We start from the raw sequence: 20,508 nt of genomic DNA on the forward strand, positions 1-20,508 counted from the left end.
GGGGGGTGGGAGGGGGCAAGAATGGAGGAAGGAGGGACTGTATAGAGGGAAAAGAGAGGTGGGAGGGGTGGGGGGGAAGAAAAAAAATAACGGAATGAATCAAACATCATTACTCTATGTAAATGTATGAATATGCAAATGGTATGCTGTTGTACTCCATGTACAAACAGAAACAACATGTATCCCATTTGTTTACAATAAAAAAATAAATAAATAAAATAAAATAAAAATAAGATCTGTCTCTGGTGCTATATCTGTCATATAGTTAGAATGACTAGATATTTGCTGAATTAAATCGAGTTGAATTCTTCCTGTATGGAGATAGGGTGTAAATAGATCCTCTGACTCCATGCTCAGCATTCTCTGTGTAATATACTATAGTATACTTGCTACATAAAAGTAATAAAGCCTCACATTTTTAGAGTACACTTAAATGATGTTTTATAGTTGAACATGATGCTTTCCCATCCTTTTCCTTCAGGGTATTTTAACAATGTGAATTTAACAACTAATTTCTTTTGAGTCAGAATTAAGTCTTAAAAAGTAATTATCCTTAATAAATTGTTAGCAAGACAAATCAATAACCAATCATGCAGTAGAAACCATGGAACCTATTCCTGCAGGGCTTTGGAACACTTATTTTCCATTCCTTTCTAACTGGGTCCTTTCCAGCATCCCTGGGAATTTATCATCATTGATTTTAGTGATCATGTCCAGTCACTATTGCGTCCTTGGTTTGAGGTGGGTGTTTTGGATCCTTGTTTTAAGTCAGTCTCAGTATTCGTTTTTCTCACTTCTAAGATTGTTACTGAAAACTTTGTCTTGTCCCCTATGCTAATTTAATAAGGAGGACACAGTTGTGAGAAAAAGGGAAAAGAAGGTTTATTGCTTTGCTAGCAAAGGAGAAGCACAGGGGACTCCAGTTCCAGAGGCTGTATTTCTGACCATCAGGAAGAACAGAGGGCTTTTAAAGCTCTTCAAAGGTTGCATTCCAGGAGGGTCCTGATGGAGGGATCCCAAGTGCACCCTGATGGTATGTTGAAATTCACTTGTTAATTTGGGAGACAGTCACTTCCTAGATCTTCTGGTGACCTCTCCTTTCTGTGGTGGGTGTGTGCTCAAGGACAGATAACTCTGCCTAGAATGAGAAAAGGTAATCTTGTTACTTTTTTAGGGAGGGGAAGAGGGAGAAATGGAAAAGAAAAACATGACCTTTTTAAAGTTAAGCAGTGAGGGCTATATTCAAAAGAAGTGGACCACTATTAAAAGATCTATGATGGACTAGGCTGTTCATCATTTGCATTCCACTGTATTGATTTTTTTTCTTTTTTAATATTCACAGCAGACACTGTCAAGTGCTGTGCAGACCCTTCTTCAATAAGGGACTCCCTGCCCAAATGTTGGGCGTGCAGTCTGCAGAGACCCTTCAGTCACCAGTTGGCAAAGGGACTGTATCCAGATGCAGAGAATTGCACACCCAAGATTACTCCTCCCTAAAGCTGCCCCTTCCAAGGGCTGATCAATGCAGGCTGCAAAGGCCTGATCATCTCACCCTACCTGAGACACTGTTGCAGGGCCATTTTAGCTCCAGAACACTCGGAGGGTCAGCCAGTGTTTTGCTGAACCCTCATCAGTTTCTCCCTCTTCTTAGCCAACTTCTTCCCAGATGTGGTTCCCTAAGACACTTCAGTGGGAGGTGGTGGTAGAAATTGGGAGCTAAGGATGAGCAGCTTCCCTCTTGGAGCACCCTCTTGAGCTTGAGGGGTCAGCCCCAAAGACATCAGCCAGGCTTAGGGGGATACAGCATGAATAGTAAGAGTGTTTCTGGAAGGTGTCAATCCTCTGTGGCGGGGGAAGGGTCAGGGAGGGAAAACAAAAGGGGGAAACTATCAAGATTTTTTATGGTACGGGAGAATGAGGTGAGGGATAGGGGGATAGGATTTGGGGGTTGAAGGGGCTGGACCTCAGTGTTACAGATCAAGCTCTCCAGAGAGTGTTAATTTCAAATTTCTCCATGTCAGGGCTTCTCACTTGCCTGCACCAAGGTGCAAGGTAGACCCAATTCTGAGAAAGAGTAACTAGATTCAAGTCTCCCAAGAGCACTTATTAAAGGCCTAGACTCTCAAAGTCTGCTCATCAGGGATCCAACTTGCTCACCTTATTCCTTTCCTATTATTTAGTGAACGTTTTTCTTCAAATCAACAGACAGTTACATGTAAATGAATTGATTTTGAAAGAAAACTACTAAACATCTTCCATTATAGCAAAATAGTAGGCTTAATCCAACAGAAACTCCTGTTACAAATATCTAAAAATGAAGCCTAATGTCTACCAAAGCTTTTTTTTTTTTAAGTAGAAATAGTACATGTACAGACTACCTAGATTCAAATCACCATCTACTGTATGCCAACTACTGGTACCTAAGTATTTTGCAAGTATTAACTTATATTATATATGATGTCATATTATGTTTGATTCTTCATTTGTTATATAAAACATATTTTCTTTTGCTGAGTTAAGAGATTTATAACAGTTAAATCTTTGTAAGTCCCAATCCCTGTTATTTCAAGTTTTTCTTAGTAGGTATTTGAAAAGGAATTTTTTTTTCTATTTATAATACAAGTAGTCTACCATTTCCCAGCAATATCACTGGAGGTCTTTATGTTTGACAACAATGATCTGGAGACAGTGTGAATAAACGTTGTTATTGTAAATATTTGGGCTCTTATTCAAGTGTATTTGAGTTGATTGCATCTCTATCTGACTATCCTTTGCTGAGTCATTCTTTCTTGGATGGAATGTTATTTTTAGTAATGGATCATTATTCTGCCTCCTTATCCAGTATTATAGCTTGCAGGCATACATAAGGGCAAATGTGAAGAGCTCTTCTAATGCAGTATTCTGAAAATCAGAAACTGAAGTGCTTTTTGTTTGTTTGTTTAATTAAATAAAATTGAAATTAGGTGAGAAGGCTACAGTAGTCTGTGTAGACAAGACTTGCTTGCTGGGAGCTGGGGGCGGGGGGGGGTAAGAATTTCCTATTTTAATCTCTTTGTTTCATTTTGTAAATGCTCTTGATTTTTAGTCAGACTCAGATATTCATCCTTTAGCTCATTTGTTAGTTCCTTTAGTTGCTAATGATCCTTTATCAAGTTCATGATGTAAATATAACTTGAAATTCAAAATAATTCATTTGTTTTTCTTCATTTTATTTTTCTAGCAGAGTTAGAGGCTATTTATTTATTTTTACTTTCTTTCAGTGTTAAACTTTTAGATTCTGTAGAGAAACATAAAAAGGGAGTGAGGAACACAGAATAGAACAAAGAAAAGAGGGGACCAAAGCTAGGGTTTCAGGGAAGTTAGACCTTTGAAGAGTAGATTATACTGGAGAAATGCTTCATCCCATAGCACCGGAGTTAGGCTATTATAACCCCCACATCAGTTACTGAGTGGCAACTGGTCACTGCCAGCCACATTGGGGGTTAAGCAGCCTGTTGAAGACCTTGCCTTAATTCCTAGATCTTCTCAATTCCAGTCATCTTTGTCTCCCATTTCTTCTTGGCTACATGCAGAGCTAACCAATGTGATTTCAGACTCTAAACTCTAAAATAAATGTCTCTGATCAGAAACAACTTCTTGCCACTCTGTTTCCTCCTTCTCTCATACCAGACTGACCTTCACTTTCATAATGACCACTAGTCCTCCCTCCTCCTCTCTCTCTTTCTCCATGCCTTAATTTATTCTTCTCACTATCACTTTTACAGCCAGCCTGGACAACATAACCAACCATGTCTTTCAATCTTTACTCTTCATTTAAGGCACATTGCCCCCATCCTTTTATACCCATGGTTCCTTTGAAGTCAATTTCACTTTCTAGGCTTGACAAATTCCTACTTACTTTTGAAGAGCTATATAAAATGTCATTTCATCTAGAGGTCTTGTTTCATGTAGCCTTGGGACAGTGTCTACAGTGGAATTTTGCTATTTGGGGTTTCTCATCTCTTTTGCCTTTCTCACCACCCAAATTTCCTTTGGAGGAATTGGGTCCTCCCGATTTATTCATTTTTACAGGAATGTTTTGAGAAGTCCTGTTATCCTTAACCAAGTCTGTCAGACTCATTTTCCATGGAGTCTCTGGCAGAGAGGGAACATCCTACAAGGACTGAGTCTAGTCCATCCCAGTACCAGCATCTGCCTCTTCCCTCTAGAAATGCCTTGGATCCTGCCTCTCTCCATTGATTCTATAAACATTTAACAGTTCCCCAATAAATTCCTTTTTCTTAAGTCAATTGGATTAGGTTTCTGTTCTTTACAAACAAAGAATCTTTTTGTGCTCCCACAGTGCCTTATTATGTAGTGTCTACCACCTCGCATGGTAACTTTATGTAAACAAGTCTATGTTCACTGACAGACTGAGACAGTGTCTGGATCTTGTTATTCACAGTATCTAGCATTGTGTCTAACACATTGTAGGTGTTCAATACATAACTGATAAAATTAATAAATGAATGAATGACATAAAACAAGTTGTCCCTAGCTTTCTTCTCTCTCATTAATATCTGAAACAAACAATTGAGTCCATTTTGTTCTAAGGATTTACTTCTAGATTTTATTGAACAAGAGGATTCTTCCCGAATTCCAGTGACAGTGGCATGATTAAGGAATACACTTGATTAGGAAAACTTAAAATTGAAAATCTGGCAAAGAAATCATAGATTCCCAATGCTCCCAGCATCCCATAGAAAAGTGTTCTGGGTCCAGGGATCACTGGACTTATGGGAAGTCTACTTGCTACACTACATACTTAGAGTATAATTATGAAAAAAAAGACTTGTCAGAAGTGGGATATTTGGGCAACCAGCTATCTAGCAAAATCAGATGGAAATCTGGAACCTGGAGACCTTGGGGGCCTGTGGAAAATAAATATCCCTCCTTAGAAGAAGGATTAGAAGGTAGCCTCTATTCTGATGGGAGATTGAGTTTGGGGCATCCCTTCCCACAGGGAGACTAGAGAAGAGGTGATTTGTTTTCCATGGGATCCAAAGTTAGCATCTCCATCAGGTCCCATTTGTGTGTGTGTGTGGGGGGGGGGGGTACCAGGAATTGAACCTACGGACGATCTACCATGTATGTGTCCAGTCCTTGTTATTTTTTCTATTTTGAGACAGGGTCTCACTAAGTTGCCAGAACTGCCCTCAGACTTGTCATCCTCATGTCTCAGTAGCTCAAATTGGGATTACAGTCATGTGCTACCGTGTCTGGCTCTATTAGTTTCTTAGAGCTATCATAACATAATATCATACACTGAGTGACTTAAGCAACAAAAAAATTATGTATTGTCTTACCCTGTGGAAGGCTGGAAGTCTAAGATGAAGATGTTGGCAAGGTTGGTTTCATTTGAAGGCCTCTCTCCCGGTTTGTGCATGGCTACCTTCTTGTTATGTTCTTGCATTTCTTTTCTCTGTGCACATGTATCCCTCATGACTCTTTTTATAAGGACTCAATTATATTGTGTTAGGGTCCCTCTCTAAAGGTCGAATTTAACTTAATCACCTCTTTAAAGACCTTACTTCCACATAAGGTTAAATTCTGAGATACTGGGAGTTGGGACTTCCCACACATGAATTTTTGGAAGAATGCAATTCAGGCTATAACAGCATCTAAGTAAGATAACGATAATAAAAGCAGAGTCATGAATGTCAAAAACTTTCTACAAATTATGCCTTTGACAAACACTGAAATATAAATTCCATCTAGTTGGAACATTTTCCATACTTGCTGCCATCTTAAATAAAGATCTGGCACACCTACTCCTCACTCTTTTCTTTCCTGAGGCTTATCAGCAGCACTTTTCTTAAATAGTACTAGTGCTTCTATCAGAGCAGAACGGGCATCTACTGGTTGGCTATTCAAGGACTCCAGACTCAGGAAGACCCTTTACATCAAGTCCTCAAATCACTTCCTGATTGTGCTTTTTCCAAATCTGGAAATTATAAAACTACAGAAGGAAATTAGCTGGGTGTGGTGATGCATGCCCTGTAATCCCAGTTTCTCTGGAGTCTGAGGCAGGAAGGTTATGAGTTCAAGATCAGCCTGGCAACTTAGGAAGTCTCTACCTCAAAATAAAAAATAAAAAGATTGGAATTGTAGCTCAGCAATAAAGCACCCCTGGATTCAATCCCCAGTACACAATAAACAAACAAAAAGGGGAGGAAATTAAAGTAACATCAAAATAGCTTTATCTGACAATTAAGTACTCTTGTAATAAGGAAAATTTGTATTTCAATACATTTGGGACACCAAAACAGAATTGCAAATAAAAGTAAAAGTCACTAGTAGAAATTCATGATGCAAATAATTTCTCAAATGCATTTAACTGAAGAGTAAAACTTTTAAAATTTATTCACACTCTTTGAAAACATATTAATGGGAGCAAATGCTAGTCCACACACAGATTAGATGCTAAAATATCTTGGTGTTTTGAAATTGATAGAATAACTTAGAATTCAAAATAAGTTTAAGTTCGCTTTTAAGTTCATTTATTTTTAATTTAAGAAAAAGAAAAAGGACAACCCTGATAGCTTGTCAGGAAGATGAAAAATAAGAGCCACTTAAAGTTCTTTGTGGTCTTGTTAATGAAGCATGAATCCCAATTGCCTCTCCTTTGAAATGGCTTCAGGCGCTGTTCTCCTAATCAGAGATTTTTCTGAGTGCTGTAATGGACTTCAAGAGGCATTGTGATGTTCTGAAAGGCTCTGTGTGCTTGTATGTGTGTGTGTGTGTGTGTGTGTGTGTGTGTGTGTGTGTGTGTGTGTGTGAGAGAGAGAGAGAGAGAGAGAGAGAGAGAGAGAGAGAGAGAGAGAGAGAGAGAGAGAGGGAGGGTGGGGAGGAAGTGTAAATCTGACTCTTCCTCCAGCCAACTTTCCTTATTGATAAACTGGTGACAATGTTTTAAAAATTGTAAAGGGTTACATAAATGTTTGAAATACCATTATTATAGCATGTAAAATTCTGATTTTGTGCCTGGGCATGAAGCTCATTAATTGAGTGCTTGCCTAGCATGTATGAGGGCCAGTGTGTGATCTCTAGAACAAGCACACACACACACACACACACACACACACACAAAATTCCATTAAAATTTTTCCTTAAATCCCATAAAATTGACTCTGAACTCCCACCCCGCAAGGCGAACTATTATGGGTTGACTGTGTATCTTCCCCAAGGTCTTAGGAAGGTTCTAAGGAGAAAAAGAAGCTCTGGCCAAAGCAGAATTTTCAAGGAGAGTGCCTCCTCTGCTTTTAGTACATATTGGTCATCTTGGAAATGCCTATTGCCTGTCCCTAGGTTGCATTGGAATCTTATGGCTCTGAGGCTTAATCAAACAAAGAAAGCATTGACAGCTGGGGTTGAGAAGCTGGTGCCTAGGATCCTGCCTCTAGAGTATGCTAGGCAACCCCAGCCTTCTGCTTGGAGCCTGCTTTCCTAGACTGAGACCAACTCTCTACCTCCTGACATCAAGCATTTCTCTGAACCTGCCCACCCCACAAACCCTTACACAAAACACAGTGAGAAGTTACCTTTTTAATCTGCCCTCTGCCCTACCAATGCTCTGAGCTAGGGAATAGTGCCAAATGATCTTTTAGAAAAGCAGATGTTAAAAAAAAAAAAAAAAAAAAAAAAGTAGAGCAAAGCTCAACTAATAGTGCCTTCACAATGTCAGCACATTATTTAAAAAAAATATAAAACAGAAATAATACTGCTTTCATTTCCTTGTTTGTCCACATGCAGTAAAAGAACAAGCAAAGAAAAATTTCACAGATGAAGGAGATGATCTATTTAATATGGGCATCAAGATTCTCCAGGATTCCAAAAGCCAAAAACAAAAAACAGAGTAAGTCTTTATATAGTTACCTTAGTCAAGTTCAATTTCCAAGTTAAGGGGAAAAAAGTCAAAACTCTAGTTTGTCATTAAAAGCTTATTGGGACAATACATTTATTTGCTCATAAACTTTTGTTTTTAAAGGGGATCCACTGGTACTTAAAGAATCCCAGACATTATCACCCTAAACAAATAGGAGAATTGTATATGAGATTGGGATCCCATTACATTAAGTGAAATACAGAATTTAGACACTGATCTGAATGTTCAACCAAAAACTGTTTTGGCTTTAATTCACTGGATATTTCAAATGAAATAAAATGTGTTATTTGAATTAGAGCAGTTGCTGTTGTAGCATGTTTTATTCTGCCTAACTGAGCATTTGCACAGCACCTTATGGTTTTAAAGCATTTCCATGTATGTGATTCTCTTTTATCCCTAGATCAGTCTTAGGAGGCAAGAAGTGCTTCATTTTTCCCCTTTAAAAAGTTGGGAACAGAGATTCAACAATTTTAAAGTGAGGTAACTACAGAGACACAGCTGGGAGGAGACCAGGCTGTGGCTACATGGTCTTACTCCATATCCTTTCTTTTTCTTTTTACTGTCTAAAGGGATACAGAAATATCTTCTCTCTCTTCTCTCCCAGTGGAAGGGTACAACTTGAGGTCACTGTTCAAGGCTCTAACTAAGACCTTGGGATAAAATCCCAGCTCTATCATTTACTGGCTGTGTGGTCCTGGGCAAGTTACTAAACTTCTTTGTTCCCTGGATAATACAATTAACCTCTTTGAACAGTACCTGGCACATAGTCATCAGTAGACAAGTGCTATTGTTATTTCTAGTCCCCTAATTGGTAAATGGAAGGTATGGAGGCAAGGAAAGTAAGAGTGTTTTGAACCAACAATAGAAGGAATAGCCCAAACCCTTAATAAGACTTCTCATTCTCACACATACTAGGCACACTAGTCCTGAAGAAGAATACTAGATCTGTGGTAGCCAGCCCTAGACAGAGCAAAAGCAGAATCCATGAATCCACTCTTAAAAACCAGTCTCTGAGGAGAGTGCAAGAGTATAGAGGATGAGGGGCAGTCAACTATTAACCCAGCTATAACATCATCAGTGTATATTTATCAAGCGCCTACTTTGTGCTAGTTACTGTTGCATGTGTAATGTTATTCATTGCTCACAGTGATACTGCGAGGCCTAGATTATTATTCCCAAATTAGGGTAGAGGAAATGAAGAGTTTAAAAGCTTCTATAATTCTTCCCAAATGATAAGAAGAAAGAAATGAGGGAATTTTTCTTCTCTAGAGGAAATCAACTTAGAAGCTCGTACAAGAGCAAAGGAAATACCCCCGACAAAATCTGGGCATCATGCTGAAACATCCCTGGGGCTAACATGATGAGAACAGGGTAAAATCAGGCCCCCAAAGGAAGATCTAGCCTAACAGGGAAGTCATTTCACTAAGGCATCCACTGAGTAGATGAGTGAAAATAGCAAATTTTTAACCCCAGGGAAACCTGTGGTTAAATCACTCTTAGAATGAACCAAGTAACTATCCATTTAGCATTTCAGGGAGCCTTTCCCTTTGGCTTAAATAATAGGCAGAAATACAGTTTTATTAGTAAACTATCCATCAGTATGGGACACTTTATGCAGGCTATTCTTACCCAGATTGTCCTGATCCAGTCCTTTCCCAAAAGTGACAGAAGAGCAGCTTATTTTCACAGTAGCATAGATGGCATTTATGGGTACAGGGTATATACCTAAAGCTGAATCTCCTGACCATTCTGAGTAGGTAGCAATGGAAAACTGAAATCAAATCTGTTCATAGCAAGAGATCCCAGGAGTTTGCGAGAAAGTCAGGTAAACCCCCTTGTGTTTGCAGGATAGCCCGTTCTCTCCTTAAGCCGGTATGATCATGTCTAAGATTTAGGAAGATGGAAAGAAAAATGAATGCATACCCTACTAGCTAAAGAGGGATCATTTAATTCCCATATAGATAAAGGTGTCCTACCTCTTCCTTGATTTGTAACTTTCCAAGATGGAGGTGGCATAGATAGAAATGATACTAATGATACTAGTTCTTTTGGCTCATTCATATCCATATTCTGAACCAATGTATTTGTTCATTCATTCAGTTTCATATATATATATATATATATATATATATATATATATGGAACATTGTTGAATAAGTCAGCGCTGTTAAAAATATAGAGATTTGCTGGGGATGGTGGTTCATGCCTGTAATCCCAGCGGCTCAGAAGGCTGAGGTAGGAGAATTTCAAGTTCAAAGTCAGCCTTAGCAACTTAGCAAGACCCTAAGCAATTTAGCAAGACTCTGCCTCTAAATAAAATATTTTAAAAAGGACTGGGGATGTTGCTCAGTGGTTAAGCACCCCTGGGCTCAATTCCTGGTATCAAAACAACAACAACAAAATCCACATTATGCAAGCATATGTCAGAGAGACACAAACTTGACTGAGGAAGTCAGGAAACCTTAGTGACAGTCAGCATTGGTCCATCATTAATAATCACTCCCCATCAGCAAAGAATGTTCAGGGATAAGATGCAACTCCACACCAACTTATTGGTGTGCATTGGCGAATCATTTGGCCTCACCTCTCCCAGCACCCACATTAGAATTCAAAGCCAGATTCTTGATAGGTTATACAGACAGCTAACCAGATTTTATTGTTGAAATCTGTCTCTACTGCCCACTCTCCCACTTTTTCCTTTTTAGGGATTGCAGCCCAGATTTTAATCTTATCTAACCAGAAGCAACTTTCCCTGTCCCTGTATTCTGTTTCTGGTATCCCTTATATCACCTTGGATTTTTCTGACAGAGAAGCCAGTGCCCACTCTGACCATTGCATCAAAGACATCTCATAAGGACTTGTTTTATAAACTATTGTTGCCTCCTGGGACCACACTGGGACCCCTACAGCCCGTCTCAGGTTTCTGTGCTCTGTTGTCTGTTGGTGCCCTTTTTGTTCCAGTAGGTTATGTAGTTGCAGCAGCAAGTCATGTGACAGAAGAGTACAAGAGGGTCTGTATCCTGATATCAGGCTCTTTTTCTGATACCTAAACTGGGTGTCAGACATTTGCCTTCCTCCTTGTTTGTCTTTCAGCCTCCAAAATCTCAGCCTGCTTTAACTATGGTTAATTTCTTTCTTGATCTCCTAGCTTCTGGCTTTCCACCTATTTTCATTCTACTAGAGTATTAACTATTTTAACATCTAGCACTCTGATGTCAACTGGATGTCTCTCTGTCTGAGTTGCTTCTTGCCTGGCCTCTTATACTCCAGCCTTTGCCCAAGGGCAGCCCATTTTTAGCATCAGTGTGGATAGGCTGTACACACAATTGAGTCTACTGATCATTCTGAAAGGGAAAAAATGGTAGGGGTGTGTGTGTAGGTGTATTTTCCTATATTTGAGTCAAGGTCACAGATAGGAGTTAATGCTTTCTGGTATTGCAACTACCAAAAAATTAAAGTTAGGAAAGTCAAAATAAAATCCCAAAGTACTCTTTGTCTCTGACATATGTTTTAACCTTGTGAGACTCTCCATCACTACTTATTATACACATCAAGTCCAGGTGACTTTTGATTATATAAAATAATGCTATGACATCTATATTTTTAATCACTAATTTTTCATACCATTTATCACCTAATTACAGAACAATTATTATGCTATAAAACTTTAGGATCAATGTAAATATCCTAATGGTAATAGCTAAATGTATTGAGTGATAACTCTGAACCAGGCACTATGCCAAGCATTTCACATGGATTATCTCATTTAATCTTTACAGTGACCCTATGAAGTTAAGTATCCCCATTGCAAAGCTGAAGATTAAGTAACTTGATTGAAGTTGTACAACTGATAAGTGGTAGAGCCAGGATTTGGACCCAGGCAATCAGACTTTGCAGAGCCCTAGTCATTAAAATTTTGTTTGGCTGTTGTTTTTCCAGTATGGTTTTGTTATATTGAAAAATAGTTTTGTTTTAGAAAATTATTTTGGAACATGAATAAATCATCATTTTCATGATACAAATTTCTTAGATGTGACATGGCAATTTTGATTATTCTTATATTTCATTTTACAAAACAAATTTACCAATAATGGGGGTAGTATTAGGGTAGTTTACTATCTTAGAATAAGTACCTCAGTTTTTCACTTCACTTGGTATATAAGCTTGAGCATGGAATATCCTATACAGTGTACCTTTTTAATGGCTTTATTATTTGTAAGATATATTTGAAATTATAAACCTAGATTTATCTAGAGATAAAAGAAACCTTCTCGTCTAGCTAGAGATGTAACAGACTTCAGCTAAACTGCATTATTAGTAGCAATGACAACTGGGTCTTACTTGTTAGGGAGAAATCATATGATGGGAGGAGCAGAAAATTTCGTTTTTATAAATCAACCCTCTGACTTTATATTCTTGAACCAGAGCCTATATGCTTTTTGCCAAAGCAGCTGACATGGGAAATTTGAAAGCTATGGAGAAAATGGCTGATGCTTTGCTATTTGGAAATTTTGGCATGCAAAACATAACAGCAGCGATCCAATTATATGAGTCCTTGGCTAAAGAAGGATCATACAAAGCCCAAAACGTGAGTTTTGAAAGAAAATGAAACCTTAAATAGCCACATTCTGAAATAACTACAGACAAATCACGTAAAAAGGAGTTGAGCAACGTATTTCCACTCAACTGCATGAACCCAGACATAGGGAGGTTACCAGGAATGCACTGAAAAAGTAGTGTCAAGGCAGGAACCCGGCAGGAACCCTGGGTAAATTGTTCTGGCTCCATTGGTGACTTCCAGCAACCAAATAGAACTGCTCTCTAATCTACATTCCTATCTTTCACATCCATGTGTGTGTTTTGACATCACTTGAGATCTCCAAACCCCTAACATAGTTAAATTTTATATAAAATGTATTCACCTACATGAAGAAATACATACTGAATCTATTATCTTAGGGTGGTATGTTTGCCTGGTTTTACTTTTCAAATATTTTACAAGCTAATATTTTACTTTTCTCTTTTAATGAATGTATTTCATTTTATTCCAAGAATAACGTAACCATTTGATGGAAGATCTGGAAGACAAATTAAAATTAAAAAAAAGTAAGCCCTTCACAAGCCAACCATCCTGAATCAACTACTGTTAGAACTGCTTTATACTTTCAGTTGGCTTCTTTCTCAATGCATCTCTCTTTTTACATAATCCTAATTACAATGCAAGTGCATACATCATTTTATTTCTGGCTACTTTCACTTAATGCTGTAGCAAAAGCACATTTTCTTATTGCTATAGTCTTTTTTCTGAATACAAAAGAAATTCATGCCTGTTAAAACAAAAACAAAAACCAGACTTCAGAAAGAAGGAAGCAATCTAAAAGCCCCCACCCAGAGTCTTTATTTTATTTTTTTCTTTTTGTTATCATTCAGTAAGATCCAGAAACTAAACTTTGGAGTCAGACTGACCTAAATTTTAATCCACTGCGACACTTGCTTATTGGATAATCTACTTAACAAAACCCTTTCCCCTTCTTCTGCATGAGAATTTGACCTTTGGTTCACTCTCTTATTCTGTTTCCCAGGTAATCTGATAGAAATAAAATGCTATTTTTAGCTAGCATTGCTTTTGATTGAAATGGCCTCTGATTAGCAAACTGCCTTGGGAGTGGGAGAAACTGTAATGAACCATTAAACCTGGTAGTTGCAGTAATTCCTGTGGGGACGTTGTGTACTATACCTGTGGAGAAAGAGGCTTTTATATCAGGGTGGCTTTCATAACCACCCACTGTGGGTCTTACCTCCTCACATGGGCGTCATCTTCTGAGGGATCAAAGATGATGGCTCCTGGAGGATTGTGTGAATTGCTACATGGACTTCCACAGAGAACAAGGCATGATGCTGCCCTGCTGGCACACTGTGGCACCTGTACCTCATCCACCTGAATAACTGGCAACAAATGTAGCCTATGGGATCCTTTGAGTCTGTGTTTAGTTGAACCAAAAGAAGTTGGATCAGAAGGCCCCTGTAGGGCGGGGCAAACTCTCTAATCTTCCTCCGTAAAGTTAAGTTAATGATAAAAAGTTGGGTACTATGTCTGGTTCACTGGTGTTAGCATGGTGTCTGGGACAAGAAATATAAGTTGAATGTGTTATTAATCAATAACGAATGACTTAATGGAGTTATTGTGAGAATTAAAATAATGTGTGAAGGCATTCAGTTCTATAACTGGGAACACTCTAATCATTCATGATCTAAAAAGGAGATAAAATGAATGAGGTGGTGCATGCCTGTAATTCCAGCAACTTCAGAGGCTGAGGCAGAAGGATCACAAGTTGGAGTCCAGCCTCAGAAACTTAGTGAGGTACTGTCTCAAAATGAAAAACTTAAAAGGGTGTAGCTCAGTGGTAGAGTGGCTGCTTAGCATGTGTGAGGTCCTGGTTCAATCACCAGCATGTCAAAAAAAAAAAAAAAAAAGAATACAGAGATAGTGGGAAAGGATACAAAGTTTTAGAGAAGAGGATATAAATATGATTGCTCTCACTGTTATTATTCTCAAATTTTCCCCATGATTATATAGAACTACTATTTTACAAAAAGGAAAGGAGATCATACTTATTCCCTGCTCCCATAATCTGTTGTTTTTTTATTTAAAGTTACATTTTTTATAATCTGTTCTTTATTCACTTAATATATCGATTTTTTCCCATATAAATACAGATCAGCAGCATTATTTTAGAGATCCATAAATCTAAATTAATTTATGTTGTTGAATACTATTTTTAATGCAGGGAATTTTTCTTGCACATTGACATAAAATAATTCCATAAACAGACCTGTAAATGTTATAATAAAATGTGAAAATTATTAAGCCTTCAGTTCCCATATTTGGTTATCCCCTGTAAATTTCCAAGACAAAGCAAATATTATCATCATTTTCACCACTAAAAATGATGTCACCTAATTCCTTTTCAAACTAATGAACATGTATTTGGTTTTTTAGAGGGTATATAAATAAATTAATTAAGTCAACAATTATTTCTTGGATACCCACTATGTGCCTAACATAATCCAGTTGATGGAGAGAAAAAGGTAAATAGGTTAAAGTTCTTCTGGGTCAATATGAAATAGAAACAAATAATTTTAGCACAATTTAGAGGGACTACAGGTAAGGCATATATATAAAGTTCTTTAGGCATAGAAGAGAGTCAGACTAGTTCTTCCTGAAGCAGGTAAAGGAAGTAATATTTGCCTTGAGTCTAGATGCTGGATCAAGGCAATATCAAAGATATTACTTGTCTGTATTTTTAAAAAGTATTCGATACAAGGTCAAAATATGACTCCCTGCCAAAAATTCTGCATTAATATAAATCATACATAAAAGACATGGATTTAGAGAAGGAAATTAAAGGGATACAAATAGGAAAAGAAGAGCTCCAATGATCTCTGTCAATGATACAATTCTATATTTAGAAGACCCAAAAAACTCCACCAGAAGTCTTCTAGGGTTTATAAACAAATTTAGTAAAGTAGTGGGATAAAAAAACCAACATATATAAATCAATCCCTTTCCTACATTCCAATAATGAATCTGCTGAAAAAGAAATTCAGAACATTATCCCATTCACAATAACCTCAAAAACTAACAACAATAACAACAACAACTTAGGAATTAATCTAATGAAGGATGTGAATGACTTCTACAATGAAAAGTATAGAACTGTGAAAAAAAAATTGAAGAAGACACAAGAAGATGGAAAGACCTCTCATGTTCTTGGATAGGCAGAATTAATATTGTTAAAATGGCCCCACTACCAAAAACAGTATACAGACTCAGTGCAGTCCCCATCAAAATACCAATGATATTCTTCATAGGACTAGAACAAAAAGCAGTTATGAAATTCATTTGGAATAATAAGGTTCCAGAATAGCCAAAGCAATCCTGAGCAAAAACAGTGGTGCTGGAGGCATTGCAATAACAGATCTCAAATTATCTATAGAGATAGAGTAACAAAAACAGGATGGTACTGGCACCAAAACAGACATGAAGACCAATGGAATAGAAGACACAGAAACAAACCCACATAAATACAGTTCTCTGATACTAGACAATAGTGCTAAAAATATACATTGGAGAAAAGATAGCCTTTTCAACAAATGGTGCTGGGAAAACTGGAAATCCATATATAGAAGAATGCAACTTTATCCCTATTTCTCAACCTGCACAAAAGTGAACTCAAAGTAGATCAAAGACCAAGGAATTAGATCAGAAACTCTGCAACTGCTAGAAAAAAATGTAGACCCAACACTCCAACATGTTGGCATAGGAATCAACTTCTTTAACAAGACTACCATAGCATTAGAAAAAAAAGCAAAAATCAATAGGTGGGATGGCATCAAATTAAAAATCTTTATAGCAAAGGAAATAAGAACATGAAGAGAGAGCCTATGGGATGGGGGAAGATCTTTGCCATCTGTTTCTCAGATAGGGTATTAACTCAAAAAACCTAAAAAAAAAAAAAAAAAAAGAAAGAAAACAAATACCAAATTAATAAATGGGCAAAAGAACTAAACAGACACTTCTCAAAAGGAGAAATAAAAATGACCAATAAATGTATTTTTTAAAATGTTCAACATTAGGGAAATACAAATCAGAACTACATTGATATTTCATCTCACTCCAGTCAGAATGGCAATTTTCAAGAATACAAATAATAATAAGTGTTGGCAAGGATTTTGGGAAAAGGAATACTCATACATTTTTGGTAGGACTGAAATTAATGCAACCATCCTGGAAAGTAGTATGGAGATTCCTAAAAAAAAAAAAAAAAAAAAAAAAACAGAAATGGAACCACCACATACATGATCAAGCTGTTCCACTCCTTGGTATATATTCCAAAGATCTAAAATCAGCATACTATAGGCATACAGCTACATCAATGTTTATAGCAGCACAATTCACAATAGCCAAGCTATGGAGCCAATCTAGGTGCCCTTCAACAAAAGAATGGATAAAGAAAATTTGCTACATATACATAGTGGAGTATTGCTCAGCCATAAAGAAGAATGAAATTATAGCATTTGCTGTTAAGTGGTAGAACTGGAGACTATCATGGTAAATGAAATAAGCCAGTCCCCAAAAGTCAAAGGTTGAATGTTTTCTCTGATATGTGGAAGTTAGTCCAAAATAAAGGGGGAAAGAGAGAGAAAGGGAAAATGGGGGTTCCATCAAAATAGAGAAAATTTGGAGGACTAGATGGAAGGGGGTTGAGTGGAAGGGAGAAGGGATAGTTTAAGGGAAGAACAGTGAAATGAATCTAATCTAACTTTCCTATGAACATATATGAATATACCACAGTGAATCTGACCATTATGTGTATCCACGAGACACTAACTTAAAAAAAAAAAAAAAGAAGTAGTAAATAGTGGAAAGATTAGTAGAGTAGAAGGAAGGGAACAAGGGGAGGAAGGAGAAGGGAAAGAATTGCTGGGAACTGAATTAGAGCAAATTTTATTCCATGCCTTTATAATTATGTCAAAATGAATCCCAATGTTATGTGAACTACAAAGAACCAATAAAAAGGAAAGAAAACCCACATGGATTTAGAGCTGAAGGCAAAATTTCTCTCTAGCTGCACCTAGTTAGTTCCTTTAGTTAATGTGGTCACCTCTAGTCAGTTATATCTAGTTAGTGTTACTCTAGTTAGTGTGGTTATTGCACATCCACAGACCATTCTCTAATCCAATTGCTTGCCGTTGGCTTGAAGGAGAATCTGATGGGAGAATATTGGCTGCGTGCTAACAAGGTCAGAAGGAACGCTCTACATGTAAGACCACTGGCCATGTATTATTATAGTCATCTTTTTTAGAGAAAAACAGGCATTGTAGGGACAGTGTTCCAGGAAATGTACAATTACAGTCTTCAGGGTATCATGGTGTAGATAGCAGAGCAGGGGTTCCCAAGCCAGAAGGTCTAAGCATTGATGACTCCAGATTCTACAACCTGGTATCACTCACATCTTTTGTTTATTCTTTTAGTATCCCTGATATCAAAACCTCAAATTTCCCAAGCCTAAAAAAGGGATTGCTAATAATATTCATAGTATTTCACAAGATTGCTTTAAGAACTAAACAATATCTACAAAGCCCTTAGTAAATGTGAAAGAACATTAATGAATACTACTATATAATAATTTTAGTCTCAACAGCTTTGTCTTTGGGGTTAGTCAGTACTCACTTTGCATCTCAGCCTCAACACTGGCTCCTCGTGACTTGTCCTGAGTCTCAATTTCCTCATCTGTAAAATGGGGATATTTGTCTAGTATCTGTGTATATGATCTCAAGGAGGATGGGGTGAGAAGAAAAAACCTGTGATCCAAAAGACCTGATGTGCAAAATTCAGCCATATTGTTTGCTGAAATACTGAAATGTTACAATTTTGATTAGTAAAAAGCCTCTGCCCCAGCCCCTCTTCTGCCCTCCCTGACATCCTGGACATCCTCACTCAGACTCTCTTCCTCCAAAACTTCCCATGATCTAACAAACATAGTACTAACATCTGTATGACCAGGAGGACTCCAGGACTTTGCTTAAGCACAGCAGTTGTATTCAATTCTATTGCCTTGCTGAATTTGACTGTATTTTCACTATCAGTCCTTTGTCATTATAGGAAAATCTGTTTACAGTAGCAAGTCCTCTTGCATTTGATTTATCTTTTTGTACAAAGAACAACTACTTAAAAGATTTTGTGCCACAAACACGCTTAACTTGACGACTGCTGGCTCGATTGAGCTTGCTACAGGCCATCCATACGGATCACAGCTCTCAAATGGGACTGGCCAGGTGACCACCTTTCTTCTAGTATTTGTGCCATCCTGATATAGGAATCCTGCCTGCACTTTTGAAAGTATTTCCAGGAACTGTGAGGACAAGGTTGCAACAAAAATGTGGCTAAAGAGACTGCAATGTGACAGAATGATAATGAAAAATAATGAGAGAGTTGTGGGAAGAAAATGGGAAATGGAAGAAAGGGAGGGGAAATCAGAAATACTGAAATAAAATAACTACAGGAGCCTGGAGCGTTAGAGATCTAGTACAGACACAAATTAACAAAGAAAAAAAAACTGGAAAAAGATAAGAATTCCTATTGTAAAGTAGCATTGAGGGCATAGGGGACTATGCAATTTCAGGCTATTGTACAAAGGGAAGCTGGATGGAGGAAAAGTGGCATTCTTATTTCTTTTCATTCCCCTAGTAAAAATCCAAATAAATTGAAGGAAACCTGATAAGAGCAATAAAAGTAGTTAAGGTTGTAAAGATATCCCATTGATTGGTTTTCAAAGGATCTATAATAATAATGAGAACTATTAATTAATAATCTTCATGAAAATAGAGGAAATAGAGGATTTTTCCAACAGTCAGATCCTAGAGGATGTCCTAGAAGATATTGTGTCTTATAAGGCTAGAGGTAGATAAGTTATTTATTTTTTATTTCAGAATTAGAAAGATTCTCATTTCTTCATATCGATGAATTTTTGTGCTCAACAGGAAATTCATTTGTTAATTTTCCAAACAGGAAAGTAGAATTAAACCTCTTTTGTTTTAGGAATCAAGAAATGGATAATTCACATTTTAATACTCTTAACATTAAGTTCATGATGGTGATCTCTAAGTGGTAGTATTATGTATGACTATTATTACTTATTTTCATTTTAAAAAATACTTTTCTGAGCTCGGCACTTCTTGAAGTGTTACATGGAAGTGCTGTAATTATTAGAACTACACTACTACTGAAAAAAAAGTCACTTTAGTATCAACCTATGGTCTGTTTGATAATTCTAGGATTACCTGTGTAGGGTATTTCTCCTTGATGTTAATGCTCCTTTTGTATTAAGAATACAGACAGGGCTGGGGTTGTGGCTCAGATCACTTGCCTGGCATGTGTGAGGCCCTGGGTTTGATCCTTTCAACACCACATATAAATAAATAAACAAATAAACAAACAAACAAACAAACAAATAAATAAATAAATAAATAAAATAAGGGTCCATTGACAATGAAAAAAATATTTTAAAAAAAGAGTACAGACAGTATCTGAGTTACTCATTTGGGTTTATTCACATTTTTCTTTGATATGCAATTTGAGCAAAAACTAATGATCACATGTGCTTTCAAGCCTCATACAGTAATTAAAGGAAAGTTGTCTAATCTTTTTTTCTCCTTTAGTAAATTCTTATATAAAAAGTAAAAGAAGGAATATTTAAATTTCATATCATTATTATGGAACCTGAGTAATTTGTTTTGAAGTACAATAAAATATCCTTTACACTTAACTCTGTACATTTAAATCCCAGCTACTGTAACACTTCCTTAAAAACCATGGCAAAGAGGTTGAGTACAGAATCAAGTCCTATAAACAATTCAATTTGCAGAGCTTGATCTTTTAAAACCACTGAAAGTGTCATTGTTGTCATCACTATGTTGTAACTTCCCTTTCCACTGAGACCTTTCTCTTTACTGGCTTAAGATTTAATCATTCCTAAATCCATCTCATTTTATCTCACCCTTACCTCAGTAAAAGACTGAAT

General features: G+C 37.1%; 1 protein-coding gene across 2 annotated transcripts in view; it reads left to right on the top strand.

Moving 5' to 3' along the window:
* SEL1L2 (SEL1L2 adaptor subunit of SYVN1 ubiquitin ligase) overlaps positions 1-20,508 on the top strand; it is a gene marked incomplete at its 5' end in the record, with an annotated part of 127,638 nt that overhangs the window by 69,838 nt on the left and 37,292 nt on the right. For both annotated transcript variants that reach the window (XM_079128496.1, XM_079128497.1), the window contains 2 exons: positions 7,792-7,894; positions 12,350-12,512. In XM_079128496.1, the coding sequence (XP_078984622.1) occupies positions 7,792-7,894; positions 12,350-12,512 (266 nt within the window). The remainder of the gene's footprint in view (positions 1-7,791; positions 7,895-12,349; positions 12,513-20,508) is intronic.

Source organism: Sciurus vulgaris (genome assembly GCF_902686455.1).
Source record: "Sciurus vulgaris genome assembly, chromosome: 2".
Taxonomy (NCBI): Eukaryota; Metazoa; Chordata; class Mammalia; order Rodentia; family Sciuridae; genus Sciurus; species Sciurus vulgaris.